Source organism: Adiantum capillus-veneris, chromosome 8 (genome assembly GCF_014529385.1).
Source record: "Adiantum capillus-veneris isolate H3 chromosome 8, ASM1452938v2, whole genome shotgun sequence".
Classification (NCBI taxonomy): domain Eukaryota; kingdom Viridiplantae; phylum Streptophyta; class Polypodiopsida; order Polypodiales; family Pteridaceae; genus Adiantum; species Adiantum capillus-veneris.
The window spans coordinates 37,689,126-37,712,832 of record NC_140938.1 but is presented as its reverse complement, the minus strand read 5'-3'; the positions used below and the strand labels follow the sequence as shown (position 1 = coordinate 37,712,832).

General features: G+C 45.1%; 1 protein-coding gene across 1 annotated transcript in view; it reads left to right on the top strand.

The window, feature by feature from the left end:
- The first annotated feature begins 2,828 nt into the window (after positions 1-2,828).
- LOC147451979 (uncharacterized) overlaps positions 2,829-23,707 on the top strand; it is a 39,743-nt gene continuing 18,864 nt past the window's right edge. Inside the window, exon 1 of the mRNA XM_086517826.1 lies at positions 2,829-3,169. Within this exon, the coding sequence (XP_086373952.1) occupies positions 2,959-3,169 (211 nt within the window). The 5' untranslated portion in view covers positions 2,829-2,958. The remainder of the gene's footprint in view (positions 3,170-23,707) is intronic.

Genomic DNA, 23,707 nt, shown 5'->3' with positions numbered 1-23,707 from the left:
ACTACGAAGTCTGTTGTGATGCCTACTCATCTGAATGCCGCGTATGTAGTCTGAAGAAATCAGTGATCTCCCTCTGTGAGTGTCTCCTACTGTCTGGTATCCTGAAGAGGCTCTCCCTATGTTTGTTCAGCTCCAATAAAAATAGCCCAAGGCATCTTTGATCCTGGTATCTCATAACTTTGGCCAGTGGTCCAAAAACCTCTCTGAATAGGCACTAGAAGCAAGGGGTTTGAGGGTAAGAGGGGCCATGCCGCCGCCGAAGGTGGCACCGTTTTACTAGTCATAATGAATATTATGGTTTTTGAAAAAAAAGTGTAACAATGAACTACTTAGATTACAATATATTCCAAAAGCATAAAAAATAATGCTTGACACAATATTCAATGCCTCTCTTCAAAGATAGAGGTACACAAATGTCAACACCCTCTCAGCAGGGCCTGAAAAAAAATTATTATTATTATTAGTTTGCCATGTGGCACTAATCCACGAGCTTTATCCAATGGTCCTCAATTGTTGTCAAGTTCTCTAATTCTCTCTCTCTCTCTTGCAAAAGTATTGTTCATGCCAAGTTAATTAAGTATAATGGTTATGTTGCTATCGTTAATTAAGTTCACCCTGTATGTTCTGAAAGTAGTCTTATAAAAATGCTCACTTTAATTCTCTTAATTCTGCTATTCTCAAAGGTCATGGGCCATTTCCATTACATTGGTATCAGAGCTATTGGTTTCTCTTTTCTTGCTTAAGAAGAGAGGTCCTTAAGTTGTCCATGAAAAAAAAGGTTGGACCTATTTATTGCAATAGGGCAAGTGGGACAGGGATCTATTATCTTGGTTGAGAAGGACTTAGTTCCAGAAGCACAGTGTCTGAACCAAAGAGCATCATTCCAGGTTTGAAGTATCTGTTAATTGCTTGTATCCATTTATGAATTGACAAACGCCTGTCTTCTCACTCTCACCCTACTGCAAATCTTCCCTCCAACTGGCTCATGACATCTTGGAGCCTTGCCTTGCTGTGCTCAACTTAGAGAGCAACCATACGTCAAGCTATGCACGTTAATCCTCTCCATCCTTGCATGAGAGTGAGAAAAGGCTCGCCTTCTTGCTTTGCTTGCGTGCATTATCATGTGGTTTGGCATCATAAAAAAACACACAAGGCTGCAGGCACGTTGTGTAGGGTGGATAAGCTGGCAGACTAGGGCCGACATGACTTAGAAAATGGATGTGGATAGTTGCTTGGTGCCAATAGTAGGCAAACTCTCGAGCGGCTGCCCAATGTGGCTGACACAGTCAGTTGGCACTAGTCGGTGGTGGACTTACTCGAGGCACTGATAATGCCATTATGCCACTTCCACTCTTTCGTTCTTAGATAGGAGCACAACTTTCATTTTTGAAGTTAATACCTTGTTGGTACTTCTCATCCATGAAGGCATCACCTTTCAACATAGAACTTGGAGCTTAGTTCTCCTGGTCCTGAAAAGGATTCATTTCTTGTCCATTAAATCTCTACATTTGAGCACTTCCAGTGTTTGTAAAAAATCTTTTTTTCAAACATACAAACATGATTTTTTTAAAAAAAAGGTTATTTTTTGGGGGTTTACACCTTTTTTGTCTATTTTGGGGTGGAATTTCTCCTTTCCGCCTTGCCCTCAACCGGCATTTTTAAAATTGAAAATGACACGATATTAAGCTGAGACACGAACATTGCGCACTTCTTACACAACATTCTTTGAGATGATGACACTGCTTTGTCTACTTGAGCACTTGTGGTAGAGAGTGACCTTATTTCTCCAAGGAGCTTGCAATCAATGCCATTCCAATTCTTCTAATAATGATGACACGCATGCATCTTCAACTTTCCCATAGCAAGTTGTGAAACATTATCATCCTTTGAAACTATTGAAATTGACAATCCCCTCTCTTCAAAAGGCTCACACATAAGTTCAGACAATGGTGAGATCAAAATATCGTCCACATGATGATCTGCCGTCATCCTCTGACGAGAACAAAGAACCCCAAGTATTAAACTTCTCCTTCCTTGGCTATGGTGTAGAGAAGAGCGGAAAACTTACCTTCATCAACTTGTCCATACTTGCATTGAATTTCATGGCGGGATAGTTGCTTCAAGAGATTATCGATCCTCCTCAAGTTGCAAAAGGAAGAAATTCGTGACTCTTCTATGACTGTTGCAAGATATGTAAAACATATAAATCGCTATAAGGTTGCATCCTAGACACTATGTTGCAACGTCCATAGCCAATCTTCATGTAGTTACTAGTCACTTGTACTAGAATAGCTAGTCATAGCGACTTTGTGCATTGCCCATATCCAGGATGTACTTTTTTCATGAAGTTGAGTTGTAATATGATTGTACTCGTTCACGTTCCACTCTTGCTCTCAAGGGTAGGCCTCATGATTTTATCACTTGTTTTTAGGGTGGCTTCACAAACATCCGGACATGGGTGGAGGACACAAAAAGCAGCCAATAAGACTTTGCAACATCGGATTGGGCATTCGGAGCTCCTTCACACACAAAGTTGAAGGACGCACGTTGGCAGTCCAATCGCGAACGTAGTTACCTTTTTGATGGGAAACCCGCCCCCACCCCTCGCCCCAAGGAATGGGCGCACCCATAAAGCAGCTTTTTGAAAAAGATAGTGGGTCCGGAGTTTTGAACGCTTACCACGTGTCAAAATGGTCAATGGGCTATCCAAGGTAGCCAATCGTCATTGCTGCACTAGTCAGAGAGAAGTATACATCATGTCCGTTGCTTGTGAATACACAGGTGCCCAACCCAAAAAGGGGCTCGTTTTGAGAGCGCTCATGTAGGGCCCTCGTGACAGACGGGCGCTGCCCATTTGTGAAGCCACCTTTAGTTACCCTCAGACTCACTTCAATTCCATACAAATGCGGCTAACGAAGCACCCTTCTCTGGGCTACTTTGCGCAGCTCTTGCAAAACGATGGCGCACACTCACAGGTCTCTACAGTTCATCAAGTTTGGCCGATTATACTCGTCTCTTGCCTTTGAGACCGTGAGAGCTGGGGAAGATAGACAGCAGGTACGCCGTGGTATTGTCATCCACGGTCTCATGGGAGCGGCTAAAAACCTGCGACCCCTTTGCACTCGCCTTCTTAAAGAAGTTCTTCAGCAGAGCCCATTCAACGCACCAGGTATGAGAGAGATGGGGTAGTTAGAATTATGCTGTAAATCAGACAGCAGCTCGTTTTGATTAGAAAAGTATTCTTGAAAGAGGTCCTGCTTTATGGGAACTTCCTACTGCTTTAGTGTATAATTTTTTGGAAGACCTTTTGGGACGCTACCCTCACTTGGGAAGCTTGGTCTTATGGGAATCTCCCTTGCAGTTGCCATGGCTATTCTGGTGGCGGCATCTCTAATTATTATTGCCTCCCGTTGTTGGGGTAAAATGCCCGTGGCCGCCCCGCCCGACTAACTCCCTACACTCTGACTTCCATTAACTCATACATTGTATTCTCCTTCACATATAATGCAATCAGGAACACACACACACACACACACACACACACACACACACACACACACACCAAGTGTGGGTCCACTCCTCCTCTGTGTCTCTCCTCTTCCCTCTTTGCACGCACACTCGCATCGTGAACCACACACATTACAATTGGTATCAGAGCTTGGGCGACAACGGCGGAGCTGGGCCGTGAGCTCAGGACCTGAGAGCTGCTCAACCTTAGGAGCTCACGGATCTGAGGGCTGCTGAATCTTAGGAGCTGGAGAATACGGGCAGCTTGGCATGTGAGAGGAGCTCAACGTTGATTGGAAATCGGTGTTTTCAGATTTGCAAATGAATGCAAGAAACCAATGGGACATTAGCGTTTAAGCTTTGCAAGTGTGGCAGCACTTGAAATTCAAGAATTAACGCAATTTTGAAGCGATGCAGTAGCACTGGAGTGGAAAACACTGAAATTAAACACGTTGAAGTGAGGCAAACACCTTGTAGTTGCGCAACACGGAAGCAAGTGCAGGGCAGCGTATGATGTAATCTTTTCTGGCGAGGACCGGATGGAAACACAGAGATAACTGTGAAAGAGAGAGAGAATAGTCGACACGCACAACACGATGGAGTTCCGAGTCAAGACACACTGGCCCCTAAGTCTGGTATCCCTTTTGGTATTTCTTTATTATTATTACGCTTTGCAAAGTACAACTCCAACTTTCTCTAAAACTCTCCGTACATCTAGAGAGTAGTCGACACGGCACAATGGAGTTCCGAGCCAAGACATAGTGACCCCAAAGTCTGCCGTCCCTTTCGCTATTTCTTTATTATTACGCTTCACAAAGTACAACTCCCGAGGGTCCAACTCTGTCCGAGACATTGTGTCCAGATGCTCTACAGAAGAGTGGCCCTCTGGGCACTTATTAACGTACAAGGGATGCCCGAAAGCAAAAGATTCAATCTTAAAAGCACTTGGATCCAAAAGCACTGTCACAAGACGGGCACTGCGTGCCAATAGAAAAGAACAGACTGATTAGACTTTAAGCACTTCAATAACAACTGAACCGAGAGAGAGAGACGACATGCGACATAGAGTGGCGGAATTCGACCCCAGAGAGTATTGGCCCTAAACCTTGGCGTCCCTATCGGTATTTCTTTATATTGCATCAACACAGTACAAGCCGATACTCCAGTTCTGCACCTTCGCCAGGAAGCATGCCAAGAAATGAGCCCTTAGCACATATTTAAAGGCCCTTGGCCTATGAAAATCAGTTTACATGAAAAGTCTTCAAACTCAAAAGCTTGTGGTCCAAAAGCAATGCCAAAAAGCTGCTAGTGTAAATGTCACGTGACACATCCAACCCTATGTGTCTGTGGACAAGCTACAGCATGATCAGGGTTCAATCATTCCAGTCAGTCTAGATTAGAAGTGATCTGGCACTTTTGTGAGTCTATTCGTAGACCGTGCATGCCCAGTCACTTAGTATAGATGCATATTCTCTGGTTGCACACAGCATGATCATCAGAATTCCCATCAGAATCCATTAGAATCAGTTATGGGATTTTTCCAGTGCATTTAGTCTATTTTCCCTATTTTTGACATTTTTGACTTCCCAACAAAAGTAGGTAGGGCAATTTTGCTAAGTTTGTATATAAGCAAACCCAAATTAGCACTAAATGGCAGAAGAGGCAGCAGGAGCTCCCCGCTCAACAGGCACCTTCTCAGCAGGAACCATCAAGAACCTTCAGCACCCATAAGTACCTAGCGTTTTTGGTCATACCTCATCGTCCACACCCAGCCTTGGCGTTTTGATCATCAACCACTGTTCCCTAGATCCTGGCGTTTTCAGCCTTGCCATCATCGCCAGCCTTCCTGAGAAACCTAGCGTTTCCACTAACGCTACAAGAGCAGGCCAGCGTTTTCATTTTCAGCCTTAAGTGCAGCAAATGCAGCAGCGTTTTCAGCCTTAAGAACAGCAACAGATTCAGCCCTAAGCACCTGCAGATACCCCCATTTCCAGCCTCCCCTTGTGTCTCTTTTCACTCATTGAGAGCGGACCGTGCACTTAGCGGCCGGCCAATCGACGTGAGGTGGGAAAAAGCAACCTTGGTGTGAGCGCAAGGCCGCCAAGGGGTGCGCCCGCGGAAAAGAGTAGAACTCGGGTGAAGAGAAGATCCTTCTCAAACAAGCGAAAGAAAACCTCAAGAACCTCAAGATGTTAGGTGCAGCGGAATGATTGTTTGCGCTTTGCTCAAGATCAGTGCTCCGAACTGTGCTCAAGGTTCCTTTTACTTCTTATGGAAGGGAGAGCCTTCTGTTCTTAATGGAAAGTGCTAACAAAGTGAATGGACACTGTGCGTGCAAGTGTATGAGACTGAGAGATAGAGAGAGAAGAGAGATACGACACCAGAGACGTTGTAAAACCCTCCTCCGAAGGCCCCACTCTCGTCGGCGAGAGTTGTCTACTTATGATTGCACAAAGTGGTACAATGACGATGCAATGGACTGATGCAACCTGGGACTATGTCGGTGACGACGACGGTGATGACGGTGACGACTTTAGGGCTGAAATCTGTGGTCTTCTAATTGTTGAATTTCGGGACTGTTTCGATGGCTGAAAATGACCGTTTTGGCTGCGTTTTCGAGGGCTGAAAATGGGGATCTTCTGCAACCATCTAGGGCCGAATCTGCTGCTGTTGTAGAATGCTGAAAACGCTGAACTTCTGCAGCGATAAGGGCTGAAAACCAAAAACGCTGGCTGTTCTTCTAGCGTTAGTGAAAAACGTTAGGTTGCCTAGACATCTTCTGGGGATTTCCCTTGATAAGGCAAACGCTAGGTATGTTGGTGATGGCGGGGATATGCTGGTGCAAAAACGCCAATGATCTGGTACTGCTGGCGATGCTACAGATTGGAAAACGTTGGGGCTGATGTGTGGCGAGGATGTGGACCAAAAACGCCAAGGGGTGCTAAGGGTTCTGCGGGTTCTTGTTGAGAAGGTGCCTGTTGAGCATGTGCTCCTGCTGCCTCTTCTGCCAGAGAGTGCTAACTTGGGTTTGCTTATATATTAACTTGGCAAAATTTCCCTACCTACTTTTGTTGGAAAGTCACTTAAAAATAATAAGTGAAAAATGTCAAAAATAGGGAAAATAGACTAAATGCACTGGAAAATTCCCCTAACCGATTCTAATGGATTTTGATGGGAATTCTGATGATCATGCTGTGTGCAACCAGAGGATATGCATCTACACTCAGTGATTGGGCATGCACGGTCTACGAATAGACTCACAAAAGTGCCAGATCACTTCTAATCTAGACTGACTGGACTGACTGAACCCTGATCATGTTGTAGCTCGTCCACGGACACACAGGGTTGGATGTGTCACGTGACATCCACTCCTTTTCAAAGTGAGGTATTGGTACCGAACTGTATGGCGTCGAGGGAGATCGCCAATAGCATCCGGAATCCTGGAAGGGACTCTTCGCCGGCCCACCCCGATGTGTGGGTCGTGCGGTACTTGAACTTCATAAAGGTCTGCAGACTGCAACGCTTGCTTCTTTGGGCCGTGCCAAAAGCGACACAAAGTCTTTTGGGGTTCCTTCAATGCTTCAACTTCGTCGAGAGTCATGCTTCTTTCTTCTTCAAGAATCTCCATGACTGAAAATTCCTGAAACCATTTCCAACACAAAACCATGAACAGAATTATTCCATGTAAAGTGAAGGAAAAAAATATTGTCTTCTCGAAAGATTGTGTATGCAATGTAGATGAACATAGAGACGGAGTGCTAAATCGTTCAGCATATACACGCAAACAATGAGATCTAATCTTTCTCTTATGATCTAGAGCAATCAACTGTGGCAATTCACAATGGAAATGCCGATGCCTAGTGCTCATACTTTCATGTGCTCTTTCTGAAACTGTGTCATGCCAAGGAAGAGACATGGAATGTGACTTCTCTGAATGCATACTTTTCAACTTTTCATGAAAAATCCGCATATATTCGTGCTCATCCATGAGTGAAACGTGCTCAACATACAATATGTCATGCCTAGGAAAAGGGATCACATAAAGATGCTGACTAAAATACAGGAAACGATCACGAATGAAACATTCGAACATTGCGTGCATATCAATCATGCGAACACATAATACTTCCTGTGATGGTTCTTTGGACCTATGCTTGAGAGCCAAGGTCGGTTCTTCCTGAATGATCGAATCGTCTTGTGGGGGTTCTTTGGACCTTGTGGGGGTTCTTTGGACCTCGACTCGAAAGCCAAGATCGGTTCTTCGTGATTGATCGAATCTACAACGAGGTTAGCTTCGCTAGAAAAAGCATCAACTAACACATCATCCTTGTGAACAATCACATCATCTTCATGCAACTCATCATGCTTGTGAGAAATCACATCTTGATCATGCAAATCATCATGCTTATCATGGTCATTCAAATCATCATCATGCTTCACACAATCATACAAATCCTGTGTGTCATGCTTTGGAGAAGAAGAGACTGAGAGAGTCTCCTTTTTCCTAATCTCTTGCATCTGTGCCTTAGCTTGAGAAAAGAGTCGCAAGAACTCTTCCCTCCTTGCTTTGATCTTGCGATCAAATTTTGCTTGTCTTGCTTTGTTCGTTGCTTGTCTTTCTGCTTCGTCTTCTGCGTGTTTGCGTTCCATTTCTGCTTTTCTTTCTTTGGATTCACGATCCAATTTGGCTTGTCGTTCTTTGGCTTCCAAGCGTGCTTGCTCGCTCTCACACGCTATGGCTACCATTCTTTCTTGGTATGTGCACTCTATGGCTGCTATTCTTGCTGCATTTCTTGCTTCGCGTTGTAAATTCTGTTCCATAAACAACAGCTCCAACTCCTCCATTGGAGTTAGTGCAATCGGTGTCGTAGATGGGGAAGGGTCGGAAAAACCTCCTGGTGGGGAAAATTCTTCTTCGCCTCTCTCATGCTCCTCACCTGCAAGCGAAGTATCCATTCCGCTTCGAGTGATGACCATTCTGAAGTCGTGGGTTCTTGTGGGTTCTTTCAAAGTTCCCGAGGAACTTGGGTTCTTGATAGTCTTGGTTCTTGGGTTCTTGAGGTTCTTGAGGTTTTCTTTCTCTTGCAAACCGCGTTTGAGAAGGATCTTCTCTTCACCCGAGTTCTACTCCTTTCTGCGGACGCACCAATTGGCAGCCTTGCGCTCACACCAAGGTTGCTTTTTCCCACCTCACGTCGATTGGCCGGCGCTAAGTGCACGGTCCGCTCTCAATGAGTGAAAAGAGACACAAGGGGAGGTTGGACAACGCCTTCTTTCTTGGGATTCCTGTCACTCTTCATAAAAACACGATTAGGAATCGACACGCCCAAGCGAACTTGGGTTCGTGCGACCTCAACAAGCAAACAAAATTCTTGTGGTTCTTTCCTTGAGTGATACAGAACACTGCCAAAGCTCTGATACCAATGTTAAGTGCAGCGGAATGATTGTTTGCGCTTTGCTCAAGATGAGTGCTCCGAACTGTGCTCAAGGTTCCTTTTAGTTCTTATGGAAGGGAGAGCCTTCCGTTCTTAATGGAAAGTGCTATGATCACAAACAAAGTGAATGGACACTGTGCGTGCAAGTGTATGAGACTGAGAGATAGAGAGAGAAGAGAGATACGACACCAGAGACGTTGTAAAACCCTCCTCCGAAGGCCCCACTTTTGTTGGCGAGAGTGGTCTACTTATGATTGCACAAAGTGGTACAATGACGATGCAATGGACTGATGCAACCTGGGACTATGTCACTGACGACGACGGTGATGACGACGACGACGACGACTTTAGGGCTGAAATCTGTGGTCTTCTAACTGTTGAATTTCGGGACTGTTTCGTTGGCTGACAATGACTGTTTTGGCTGCGTTTTCGAGGGCTGAAAATGGGGATCTTCTGCAACCATCTAGGGCTGAATCTGCTGTTGTTGTAGAATGCTGAAAACGCTGAACTTCTGCAGCGATAAGGGCTGAAAACCAAAAACGCTGGCTGTTCTTCTAGCGTTAGTGAAAAATGCCAGGCTGCCTGGACATCTGCTGGCGATTTCCCTTGATAAGGCAAACGCTAGGTATGCTGGTGATGGCAGGGATATGCTGGTGCAAAAACGCCAATGATCTGGTACTGCTGGCTATGCTACAGACTGGAAAACGTTGGGGCTGATGTGTGGCAAGGATGGGGACCAAAAACGCCAAGGTGTGCTGGGGGTTCTGCGGGTTCTTGCTGAGAAGGTGCCTGTTGAGCATGTGCTCCTGCTGCCTCTTCTGCCAGAGAGTGCTAACTTGGGTTTGCTTATATATTAACTTAGCAAAATTGCCCTACCTACTTTTGTTGGAAAGTCACTTAAAAATAATAAGTGAAAAATGTCAAAAATAGGGAAAATAGGCTAAATGCACTGGAAAATTCCCCTAACTGATTCTAATGAATTCTGATGAGAATTCTGATGATCATGCTGTGTGCAACCAGAGGATATGCATCTACACTCGGTGATTGGGCATGCATGGTCTACTAATAGACTCACAAAAGTGCCAGATCACTTCTAATCTAGACTGATTGGACTGACTGAACCCTGATCATGCTGTAGCTTGTCCACGGACACATAGGGTTGGATGTGTCACGTGACACAAGAACCTCAAGCAAACCTCAAGAACCTCAAGACCCTCAAGAATCCAAGTTCCTCGTGAACTTAAGAACTCAAGACCACAAGAACCCAAGACTTCAGAATGGTCATCACTCGAAGCGGAATGGATACTTAGCTTGGAGGTGATGAGCATGAGAGAGGCGAAGAAGAATTTTCCCCGCCAGGAGTTTTTTCTGACCCTTCCCCATCTACGACAAGGATTGCACTAACTCCTATGGAGGCTTTCGACAAGAGGATGATGGACAGGAAGTTAGAAAACGAAGAAAGAATCGCAGCCATCGAGCGTAAGTACCAAGAAAGAATGGCAACCATAGCACGTGAGAGCGAGCAAGCACGCTTGGAAGCCAAAGCAAGAGAAGCAAGATTTGATCGCGAGAACAAAGCAAGCATGCAAGAGTTCTTTCGACTCTTTTTTCAAGTTCAGGCACAGATGCAAGAGAATTAGGAAAAGGAGACTCTCTCAATCTCTTCTTCTCCTAAGCAAGACACACATGATTTGCATGATGATTTGAATGACAATGATTTGCACGATGATTTGGTTGACAATGATTTGCATGATGATTTGATTGACAATGTTCAGCATGATGATGTGGATTCCAATGACAAGCATGATGATTTGCATGATCAAGCTGTGATTTCTCACAAGCATGATGAGTTGCATGAAGATGATGTGATTGTTCACAAGGATGATGAGTTAGTTGATGCTTTTTCTAGCAAAGCTAACCTCGTTGTAGATTCGATCCATCACGAAGTACCGATCTTGGCTTTCGAGTCGAGGTCCAAAGAACCCCACCAGGACGAATCGATCCTTAAGGAAGAACCGATCTTGGCTCTCGAGCCTAGGTCCAAAGAACCCTCACAGGAAGTATTATGTGTTCGCATGATTGATACGCACGCATTGTACGAGTGTTTCATTCGTGATCGTTTCCTGTATTTTAGTCAGCGTCTTTATGTGATCCCTTTTCCTAGGCATGACATATTGTATGTTGAGCACGTTTCTCTCATGGATGAGCACGAATGTATGTGGTTTTTTCATAAAAAGTTGAAAGGTATGTATGTAAGGAAGTCACATTCCATGTCTCTTCCTTGGCATGACACAGTTTCCGAACGAGGACACGAAAGTATGAGCACCAAGCATGGGCATTTCCGTTCTGAATTGCCACAGTTGATTGCTCTAGATCAAACAGAAAAGATTCGATCTCATTGTTTGCATGTGTTTGATGAACGGGTTGTCACTCCGTCTCTATGTTCATCTACATTGCATACACAGTCTTTAGCGAAGACAAGATTTTTTCCCTTCACTTTACATGGAATGGGTATGTTCATGGTTTTGTGTTGGAAGTGGTTTCAAGAATTTTCAGCCATGGAGATTCTTGAAGAAGAAAGAAGCATGACTCTAGATGAAGTTGAAGCACCAAAGGAGCCACAAAAGACTTTGTGTCGCTTTCCGCGCGGCCCAAAGAAGCAAGCGTTGCAGACCTTTATGAAGTTGAAGTACCGCACAACCCACACATCAGAGTGGGCCGACGAAGAGTCCTTCCCAGGATTCCAGATGCTATTGGCGATCTCCCTCGACGCCATATAGTTCGGTACTAGTACCTCACTTTGAAAAGGAGCGGATGTCACGTGACACATCCAACCCTGTATCCGTGGACAAGCTACAGCACGATCAGGGTTCAATCATTCCAGTCAGTCTAGATTAGAAGTGATCTGGCACTTTTGTGAGTCTATTCGTAGACCGTGCATGCCCAGTCACTTAGTATAGATGCATATCCTCTGGTTGCACACATCATGATCATGATAATTCCCATCAGAATCCATTAGAATCAGTTATGGGATGCATTTAGCCTATTTTCCCTATTTTTGACATTTTTCACTTATTAATTTAAGTGACTTCCCAACAAAAGTAGGTAGGGCAATTTTGCTAAGTTTGTATATAAGCAAACCCAAGTTAGCACTAAATGGTAGAAGAGGCAGCAGGAGCTCCCCGCTCAACAGGCACCTTCTCAGCAGGAACCATCAAGAACCTTCAGCACCCACAAGTACCTAGCGTTTTTGGTCATACCTCATCGTCCACACCCAGCCTTGGCGTTTTGATCATCAAGCACTGTCCCCTAGACCCTGGCTTTTTCAGCCTTGCCATCATCGCCAGCCTTCCCGAGAAACCTAGCGTTTCCACTAACGCTACAAGAGCAGGCCAGCGTTTTCATTTTCAGCCTTAAGTGCAGCAAATGCAGCAGCGTTTTCAGCCTTAAGAACAGCAGCAGAATCAGCCCTAAGCACCTGCAGATACCCCCATTTTCAGCCTCCAAAAACGCAGCAAACCAGCGTTTTTTAGCAGTCCGAATCAGCCCCGAAAGTCAGCAGTTAGATGACAGCAGATTTCAGCCCTTAAGTCGTCGTTATCATCCCCGTCGTCGTCACCGGCATAGTCCCAAGTTGCATCAGTCCATTGCATCATCATTGTATCACTTTGTGTAATCATAAGTAGACCACTCTCGCCGACGAGAGTGGGGCCTTCGGAGGAGGGTTTTACAACGTCTCTGGTGTCGTATCTCTCTTCTCTCTATCTCTCAGTTTCATACACTTGCACGCACAATGTCCACTCACTTTGTTTATGATCATAGCATTCTCTCATTAAGAACGGGAGGCTCTACCTTCCATAAGAACAAAAGGAACCTTGAGCACAGAGTATGGCCCGCCTAGGCCTACTCAGGCGGAGCAGCAAGAGATGGAGCGTCGTCAATTGATTGGCGATGCAACAAAGATGATGCTCAATTTTGTCGAGGACCCGAAGATGGCAAAATATATGAACCAGACCTCTTTGGAAGAGGTATAGACGGAGTGGCAGAGAACCACAACACCACTCCCGAAATCCGCTCTCAAGAAACCTTCTGCCTCCAAGAAATATACGAAGAAGGAACTGGAGAACGTGGTTGATGCACGGATTGCTCAGCTTTTCGACGTGCAAAAGAAAGACAAAAAGCATGACAAAAAGCAGAAGAAAGGCACTGACTTCTCGGGATATTTGGGTCGTCGGTCGACATTCGACAAGGCAAAGAAACAGAAGAAGCGTGTCAAGTCTGAAGGCTTACCCAGTTCTTCTTCTTCTTCTGACAGTCCTTCTAGCTCTTCAGACTGGAGCGAAGAAGACAGAAAAAGCAAAAAGCGAAGCAAGAAACAAAGCTTCGGAAAGGGCAAGAAAAAGGCAAAGAAGGCTACATCTCGCCCAAAGACTGACAGTTCTACTGAGGACTCGTCTATAGACAACTCAGATTTCGATGACGGAAACTTTTATGCGAACAAGAAGAATCTTTTTTACAAAGCTAACAAGTATGACTTTCTCGAAGATAAAAGCAAGAAAGTCCGAGAGTTTAAGGAAGGTGGCCACTCGATCAAGTTTGATACTTTTTCAAGATACTCAGATGCTTCGAAGGCTTTGTCTTTTATACAGTAGTTTGACATTGCTTTCACGGGAGGACGCTATTCAGAGCACTCCAAAATTCGGAGAGCAGCCTCTTACTCTTAAGAGGAATGCTCGTATTTGGTGGTCCACGCTTCTTTTAAACAAGACTGCGCCAGTTAAATGGTTGAAATTTAAGAAGCTTTTTATTTCTTCTTGATTGACGCAAGAATATGAACGAGATATAGGAGTTGCTTGGAACCATCTTCGGATGACCAAGAAAGATACAATCAATGCTTATTGTGAAAGATTCTGGAGCTCTTTTCTACCCGCCTCTTCATTCAAGAAGATCTCGTTCAGAGAACAAATTGAGCGGTTTACCTTGGGTCTATCTACAGAGATCCGAGATCACTGCTTGGAACAGAAGTCAGCTTCTATTCAGGAGTTGATGAGTCATGCGAAGCGGGGCTTTGCCATTCACTCTGGCAGTCTGACTATCCCACAGATGAGGCCATGACACAACGAGCCGAACAGACTTCTGAGAATGAAAGTAAAAAGGAAAAGAGCAACCCAGAGAAAAAGGATGCACGACCCAAGCTTACTCCTGAGGAGAGAGCTCGCTTCATTAGAGAGGGGAAGTGCTTTGGATGCGGGGAACATGGACATATCTCTGCGAAGTGCCCTAAAATGGCACAGAAAGAACAGAATGATAAGAACGACGACAGGCCTGAGAGTTCGAGAGCAGCTGAGGAACGTGGCAGAAAAGGCAGATAGAAAAGCAGAACTGGTACCACATGGCGTGGGACTTGCACCGAATCAAATGAATGAAAGTACAAACTTTGCCGCTTTTTGGGGCAAAGTGAAGGATCAGGAAGCTCTTTTGAAGGAGCCAAGGCCAACTTCTTTTCACTTGGAATTGGCGGCTCGATTTGGAATTACGCCCGACAGACTGACGCCACAGGCGGAGGTAGTTCGACTGGCACCCGGATGGGACGTTGCCATTACACGGAGCATTGGAAAACTTCGTTTGCAATGACAAGGGTGTTCAGGACACGCGAGTGACGTTCTACTCGGAATCCCTTGATACCACCAGAACTACGCCGTGGTTGACTACCGGGCCGAGAAAGCGACTTTGATAAATAAAGGGCTTAGAGATTGTACCTGATGAACTTCAGTTTCTTACTCATTCTTTTGGGAGAGAACTGAACGATGGATAAAGGTTGAATATGTTTTGACCTGATCAAAAGAACGCCAAGATTTTTCTCCACACTCATGCCGATTGCTTTTCAGAGGGCCTGAAGATCAAACCATTGATCTGATACCTGGAAGCACGCCACCGAATCGGCCACCTTACCGTGTGAGCTGAGTACAGAATGAAAAGATTATGAACCCAGTGAAAGACCTCTTGAAAAAGGGTCTTGTCCAACCTAGTACTTCACCGTATTTCTCTACAGTGTTGTTGGTTTTGAAGAAAGACGGATCTTGGAGAATGTGCATCGATTATAGCACTCTCAACGAAATCACCATCAAGAACAGATTTCCGATTCCTAGGATCGATGATATACTCGACAGGTTACAGGGATCCTCATGCTTTAGCAGGATTGACTTGAAGAGTGGATATCATCAGATCAAGATAGCGTCAGGAGATGTCTACAAGACAGCTTTTCGGACGACTTTTGGGTTATTTGAGTTTTTTGGTGATGCCTTTTGGTTTAACCAATGCTCCTGCAACATTTAACCGAATGATGGATAGGATTTTTCGAGAGTACAGGCTATTTGTTGGCACTTTCTTTGATGATATCATTGTTTTCTCCAAGAATGAGGCAGAATACAGAGATCATCTGCTTCAGAGATACACTTTTTGGGACACTTTGTCTCAACAGCAGGAGTGCAAGTGGATTCGGCCAAGATAGAGACTATACGTGATTGGCCCGATTGGAAGAATGTCCATGAAGTTGGAAGCTTCTTTGGACTGTGTTCGTACTACAGGCGGTTCATACGAAAGTTTGCAGAGGTTGCTTCCCCTTTGCATATCTTGATACAGAAAGGAGTCCCTTTCTCGTGGGGATCCACAGAGGTGACTGCCTTTCAGATATTGAAAGAGAAATTGACTACAGGACCAGATTTGACTTTGCCGGACTTGTAGAAGTCATTTGAAGTATTTTGTGATGCTTATGGTCGTAGTCTGGGTGCAGTCTTGATGCAAAAAAGGCCATGTCATTGCTTACGAGAGCCGATTGTTATCTAGGCCAGAGATGACAACACAGATTTATGAGAAAGAGCTTTTGGTGGTTATCCATGCTCTTTCTCAGTGGCGGCATTACCTACTCGGAGCGGATTTTACTGTCTTTACAGACCATCGGAGTTTGCGCTACTTCTTGGCACATTTTGAAAAAGCAGATGCGGTGGGCGAACATCTTGTCACAGTTTCACTTCCAAATTGTCCATGTGTAGGGACAGAAAAATGTGGTGGCAGATGCTTTGTCTCGGAAGCCGTTGGTTCTGGCTATTTTCGCGATACATCATAGGAGCTTCGAGGATATGGTTGATCAATATGCCACAGATACAGATTTTGCAGATATTTTCACACGGATACGGGATGGGGAGACAGTAGCTGGATACTCCCTTCGGGAAGGCTACTTGATGAGAAAGACTATGTTGTGCGTTACACAACCGTTGAGGGCAAAGGTTATGACTGAATGCCACTGTCCACCTTTTACGGGTCACCGCGGAATTGCTACCACCATGAAGGGGTAGAGAGATACTTCTTTTGGTCGGGACTCAAAAAGGATGTGGAAGAGTTTGTGCGCAGTATGCCAGAAGGTCAAGTTTGATAGGCATAAGGCACAGGAATTGTTATAGCCTTTACCCATACCCACCCGCCCCTGGGAAAATATTGAAATGGATTTCATTTTTGATCTCCCGAGAACACAGAATGATCACAATGATTTTCCGATTACATGGCACGTCTCAGACGATTGTCTCTGACAGAGACCCCAGATTTATGAGTTTGTTTTGTAAGGCAATTTGCGAGAACATTGGCACGCAGTTGCCGTTCTCGTCATCGTTCCACTTGCAGATTGACGGGCAATTTGAGATTGCCAATTTAGTGATTTTAGATTTATTGAAGTCTTGTATCTTGGATCAGAAGACTCAATGGAAAAAGAACTTACCTTTGGTGGAATTTGCCTACAATAACACGATACACTCTTCGACGGGGAAGACGCCATGTGAGATTGTTGAAAGTGCTACGAAGGTTCCATCCTTCCTGAGCACGAAAGATTAGATATTTGAAGCGGATTAATCTTCGCGAGATTTGGATACGGCTTTTGCCAAGGTTCGCGAGACTTTGCAGAAGTCTCAAGAACGAGAGAAAAAGGCAGCGGATCACCATCGTTGCGACATGAAACTGAAGGGGGGCGATTGGGTGCTCTTACGTTTTGAGAAGGCACGCCTACGAAAGAAAAAGGGAAAGGAGAGGCTTTCTCCAAAGCTTAGTATGCGATACTACGGACATTTCCAGATCACTGAAAAGATAAATGAGGTCTCCTTCCGATTGAAACTGCCAGATACTTGGAGGATTCACAATGCATTGCATATGAGTCTCTTGAAACCTGTTAAGGGTGATGTGCCTGATGATGGGGAGCCTGATGAGCAACCCGAAGTGGAAGAAAACGAGGAGATCCTTGTTCCTAAACAGATTTTGGCACATAACGATACGAAGAAAGGTAAAGTCCGAAGGTTGTTCTTGGTTAAGTTCAAGAACTTTCCTGCATTTGATGCGAAGTGGATGGAGGAGGACCTAGCAGATACTCCTCAGATTGTGAAACTTTACCTCGATGTTTTGGTTTAGCATAGTCTACTCCAAACGGAACCTAGAAATTTAGCTTGGCCGGAGATCTGGTGAAGTGGGATGCACAAGAGGGGAGTCACTCCACTCCTTTGTCAACAGATGCCTTGATTTTGATACTAAAGTCACGGATGTCTCTTTGAGCTTCAGGGATACTGCGAGCTGACTGTATTCTGCTCGATGACTTTATGAAATGGAATTCTTGATAATGATACTGATTTGTTCTTGACCTCTTGTGAGTGCAGGAACTGATAGCCGAAATGACTGCAGCATTTTGGTCTGATTGTTCTCGAATAGACATGGTTGCAATAGGGGTTAGTCAATCGGACATCGATGAGGTCCCGATTGGACCTAGATGTGATTGCTAGCTACATTGCCGATAAATCATGGTCTAAGATCCGAATGAATGTTGAATGCCATGTGATGTCCTGTGATGTCGTGTGATGTGACTGTCGATTTTGTACATGTGCTAGATGTGTGTTCCTAGTACGTAGGTACTAACAGTCAATGTCTGCTAAGATAGTTTATGGCTTTTGTCGGTTTTGCAGGCGTAATGCCGGTCGATTACAATGCTTTCAAGAGGGGGGTATGTCACAAAGTGATGACGTGGCGGACAGCAGAAACCCTAATTTTTGCCAAAAACCCTAAAATAACCTGCAAACCCTAATTTTTGCCACAAACCCTAATTTTTGGAAATCGCGGAGGTCAAAGTTTTTTTTTGGGATATTTTTGAGCAACGCAAATCTGAGCTTTTGGCAAGAAAAGTATAATTGCTTTTTGTTGCTCTCATTGAGAGAGGGAGAGAGAGGTACTGATGCTTTTTATTTTAAAAGCTTTTGGGGCTCTGCTTTTGGGCATCCCTTGTATCTTTAAATAAGTGGTGAGGGCTTCACTTCTCAGAGCATCTGCACACAGAGTCTGAGAGTGAAACCCTAGCCACACGCTTGTACTTTGATATGATTAATATAAAAAGAAATACCGAAAGGGGCGCCAGTCTTTGGGGCCAATATCTCTAGGCACGGAACTCCGCCGGGCCAATGCAAATCTATTGTGATCTGCGAATTGTTTTGAAGTGGTTATTTGGTGCTGTCGCGGTTGATTCTTGACTTGGAGTGTCCAAGTGTGTTACACTTTCCACAGATGATTGATTTAGATCAGCAAGTCAAGATTCGATCTCATTGTTTGCGTGTGTTTGGTGAATAGTTTTGCACTCCGTCTCTATGTTCATCTACAGTGCATGCACAAGCTCTACAAAAGAGTAGTATTTTTCTAGTCACTTTACATGGAATGGGTATGTTCATGTTTTTGTGTTGGAAGTGGTTTCAGGAATTTTCATATTCGGAGATTCTTGAAGAAGGTAGACACATGACTATAGACGAAGTTGAAGCATTGAAGGAGCCACAAAAGACTGTGTCGCTTTCGGCGCGGCCCAAAGAAGTGAGCGTTGCAGACCTTTATAAAGTTCAAGTATCGCATGACCCACGCATCAGAGTGGGCTGGCAAAGAGTCCTTTCCAGGATTCCCGATGCTATTGGCGATCTCCCTCGACGCCATACAGTTCGGTACCAGTACCTCACTTTGAAAAGGAGGGGATGCCACGTGCATATCTAACCCTATGTGTACGTGGACAAGCTATTTCATGACATGGGTTTAGGTCAGTTAGATTAGGAAGTGATCTGGCACTTTTGTGAGTCTGTTCGTAGACTGTGCATGTCCAGACACTTAGAGTATATGCATATTCTCTAGTTGCACACAACATGACCATCAGATTTCCATCAAAACCCATCAGGAGCATTTTTACAGTGCATAGACCTATTTTTCCTGTTTTTGACATTTTTCACTTATTATCTTTGAGTGACATTTGATGGGAACTAGGTAGGGCACTTTTGCTAAGCAAGTATATATAGAAACCTAGCGCTAGCACTTTCTGGCAGAAGAGGCAGCAGGAACTCCGGTTCAACAGGGAACTTCTCAGCAGGACCCCCCCCAGCAGACCTAGCGTTTTTGCATTAGCAAGAGGCTAGCGTTTTTGCCTGGAAGACCAGCCCTGGCGTTTGTATTGCAGATCAGCCCCGGCGACAGCAAGATAGCAGATTCCCATAGCAACACAGCAGATTAGCCCTAGCGTTAGCAGATTTCCACCGCAAGACAGTTTTTAGCCCTAGCGGTTTTGCATCAACATAGCGTTTTGCAGATTCACCGCGACGGAACACCAAGAAGCATCAGCATTTTCAGTTTTCAACAGTCAGACATCGCAAAAGAAGTCCCAAACCTCGTAGATCTCACCTTCTCGCAGCAGATCCTCGCCGCACGGTCAGATCCATCGAAGTTTGCATATTTAGCCCGGAAAACGCAGATTTCAGTATCTGCGTTTTCAGCGCGTCGTCGTCGCATCGTCGTCATCGACATCGTCACTGACATAGAGTCAGAAGTTTGCAGATTTCGGCGCTTAGCATTTTCAGATTTCAGCCCTTCTCGTCGTCGTCCTAGTCGTCGTCGACATCGTCGGCAAGTCCAAGCATTGTAGAGATTTGTGGAATCAATAGTAGACGGCTCTCGCCATAAAGAGTAGGGCCTTCAGAGAAGGGTTTTGACAACATTCTGGTGTTGTATTCTTCTCTCTCTATCTCTCAGTCTTAGCAACTTCATTCACAGTGCCGTTCACTTTGTTTGTGATCATTTGCACTCTCTCACTAAAGGAACGGATGGCTCTCCCTTCCGTAAGTAAAAGGAACCTTAAGCTCAGTTCGGAGCGCTCGTCTTGAGCAAAGTTCAACTTTCACTTCTGCTGCACCTTACATTGGTATCAGAGCTTTGACAGTGTTCTGTATCACTCAAGGAAGGAATCACAATAAATTTTTTTTTTCTTGTTGCGGTCGCACGTAACCCAAGTTCTCTTGGGCGTGTCGATTCCTAATCATGTTTTTGAAGAGTGACAAGAAACCCAAGAAAGAAGGGCTTGTCCAGCCTCCCCTTGTGCCTCTTTTCACTCATTGAAAGCGGACCGTGCACTTAGCGGCCGGCCAATCGACGTGAGGTGGAAAAAAGCAACCTTTGGTGTGAGCATAAGGCCGCCAAGGGGTGCGCCCGCGGAAAAGAGCAGAACTCGGGTGAAGAGAAGATCCTTCTCTAACACAGATTGCAATCGAAAGAACCTCAAGAGCCCAAGAATCTCAAGACCCCCAAGAACCTCACGACTCTCAAGAACCCAAGAGCCACAAGAACCCAAGTTCCTTGTGAACTTAAGAACCCAAGACTTCAAGTGTATGGTCATCACCCGAAGTGGAATGGATACTTCGCTTGGAGGTGGTGAGCATGGGAGTGGCGAAGAAGAGTTTTCCTCACCAGGAGGTTTTTCCGACCCTCCCCCTTCTCCATCTACGTCAAAGATTGCTTAGATCCTATGGCAGCTTTCGACAAGATGATGATGGACAACCAATTAGAACGCAAAGCAAAGCAAGAAAACTCCTTAACAAGAAAAAAGAGCAAACTGATTGTCCCTCGGAAATTTTTGAGCTAACTTGAATTTTTTGCAGATATGCTGTAATTGTGGACGATTACTTTCTTTCAAGAAGGGGGGACGTCACAAACTGCTGACGTGTCAAGTCATTGAAGAGCAGAGCGAACCTTCAGATCAGGGTCGAGGGGCCTAAAACCTAAGAAGAACAAGCAACAACGAAGTCCTACCAACTTATGGGACCCTGTTTGATGGGGCCCAAGTGACATAAAGGGATTAAAATAAAGCAGGACCCACATACACACACACAAAGACTTGCGCAACTGTTGACGTGGCAATAGTACGGATGTTTCGGAAATTGCGCTGACATGCTGACGTGGCGGCCTGTATTGATTTTTGCGATTTGCGTTGTTGACGTGGCAGTTGTACCGATTTCCATAACTTACGTTGGCAGCTTTTGAGCATCGCTTTTGGACGAGATGCTTTTGAGTTTGAAGGCTTTTCATGTAAACTGCTTTTGGACCTAGGGCCTTTAAATATGAGGCCATGGGCTCATTCTCGGGCATGCTTCCTGGAGAAGGTGCAGAGTCTAGAGTACCGGCTTGTACTGAGTTGATGCAATATAAAGAAATACCGAAAGGGGCGCCAAGGGTTTGGGGCCAATACTCTCTGGGGTGGAATTCCACCACTCTGTGTCGCGTGTTTCTCTCTCTCTCTCTCTCTCTCTCTCTCTCTCTCTCAGTTCAATTGTTATTGAAGTGCTCAAAGTCTGTTCAGTCTGTTCTTTTCTATTGGCACGTGGCGCTCGTCTTGTGATAGAGGGTTCCGACGAAGTAGGGAAATCAGCTGATGGCTCATTAGAGAATTTAGATGATTTAGAATGAGGTGCTAGAGGACAAGGGGAGGCCAACATGGATACCAAGAGAAGAAGAGAAAGGTAAGCTAGGACCACCGGATCATTCGGTCAAGGTTACTTTTTGGCCCTCGATGCAAAGTGGATGGATGTCACGTGACACATCCCAACCCTATGTGTCCGTGGACAAGCTACACCACAGTAGGTTCAATCAGTTCAGTCAGATTAGATTAGCAGTGACCTGACACTTTTGTGAGTCTATTCGTAGACCGTGCATGCCCAGTCACTTAAGATGCATATCCTCCGGTTGCACACAGCATGATCATCGGAATTCCCATCAGATTCCATTAGCATCAGTTAGGGGAATTTTCCAGTGCATTTAGCCTATTTTCCTATTTATTGGTTATTTTCACTTATTATTTTTAAGTGACTTTCCAACAAAAGTAGGTAGGGCAATTTTGCTAAGTTTCTATATAAGCAAACCCAAGTTAGCACTAAATGGCAGAAGAGGCAGCAGGAGCACCTTGCTCAACAGGCAACTTCTCAGCAAGACCAACCCCCGCGACTACTCTGGCGTTTTCTCCACAGAAGACCTAGCGTTTTTGCATCAGATCAACCTTGGCGATTTGTGCACAGCAGATCAGCCCCGGCGTCATCACGACACAGCAGATCAGCCTAGAGTTTTTGCATTTGCAGAACCCCGGCGATAGAAGGACCAATTTCAGCCCCTGGCGTTTTTGGATGTCAGCAGCAAATTAAGACCGGCATTATTCACCTAAAGTGTAGCATATTCAACCCGTAAAGACCATCAGTTTTCAGCCCTAAGAAACCTCATTTTTCAGCCAAGAAAACGCAGCCAAAACAATCATTTTCAGCCACCGAAAGTCCCGAAATTCAGCGATTAGAAGATCTCAGATTTCAGCCATCGTCGTCGTCGTCATGCTCGTCGTCACCGTCGTTGCCATCGGCATAGTCCCATTCATTGCATTCCCATTGTACACCTTTGTGCAATCAAAGTAGACCACTCTCGCCGACGAGAGTGGGGCCTTCGGAGGAGGGTTTTACAACGTCTCTGGTGTCGTATCTCTTCTCTCTCCTTCTCTCAGTCTCATTCACTTGCACGCACAATATCCACCCACTTTGCTCGTGACCACAACACTCTACAAGACGGAAAGTTCTCTCTTTCCCCAAGAACTAAAAGGAACCTTGAGCAATAAAGATCACTAATCTTGAGAAAAAACAACATTCATTCCGCTGCACCTAACATTGGTATCAGAGCTTTGGAGGTGTTCTGCATTACCCAAGGAAAGAACCACAAGAACCACAAGAATTTTTTTGCTTGTTGCGATCGCACGAACCCAAGTTTACTTGGGCGTGGCGATTACTAATCGTGTTTTGTTGAAGAGTGACAGGAATCCCAAGAAAGAAGGGTTTGTCCAGCCTCCCCTTGTGTCTCTTTTCACTCATTGAGAGCGGACCGTGCACTTAGCGGCCGGCCAATCGACGTGAGGTGGGAAAAAGCAACCTTGGTGTGAGCGCAAGGCCGCCAAGGGGTGCGCCCGTAGAAAAGGATTGAACTCGGGTGAAGAGAAGATCCTTCTCCAACGCGATTTGCAAGCAAAAGAAACCCAAGAACCTCAAGAACCCAAGATTCTCACGAATCAAGGACCTCAAGAACCTCAAGAACCCAAGATTCTCACGAATCAAAGAAACCCTCAAGAACCTCAAGAACCCAAGATTCTCACTAATCAAGGACCTCAAGAACCTCAAGAACTCAAGATTCTCACGAATCAAGGACCTCAAGAACCTCAAGAACCAAGTTCCTCGCGAGCTTAAGACCCCAAGATCATAGTGCATGGTCGTCACCCGAAGCGGCATGGATACTTTGCCTTCAGGTGATGAGCATGAAAGAGGCGACGAAGGATTCTCCCCACCAGGAGGTTTCTCCAACCCTCCCCCTTCGCCATCTATGCCAGACCTTATGGAGGCAATAATGAAACAAATGAT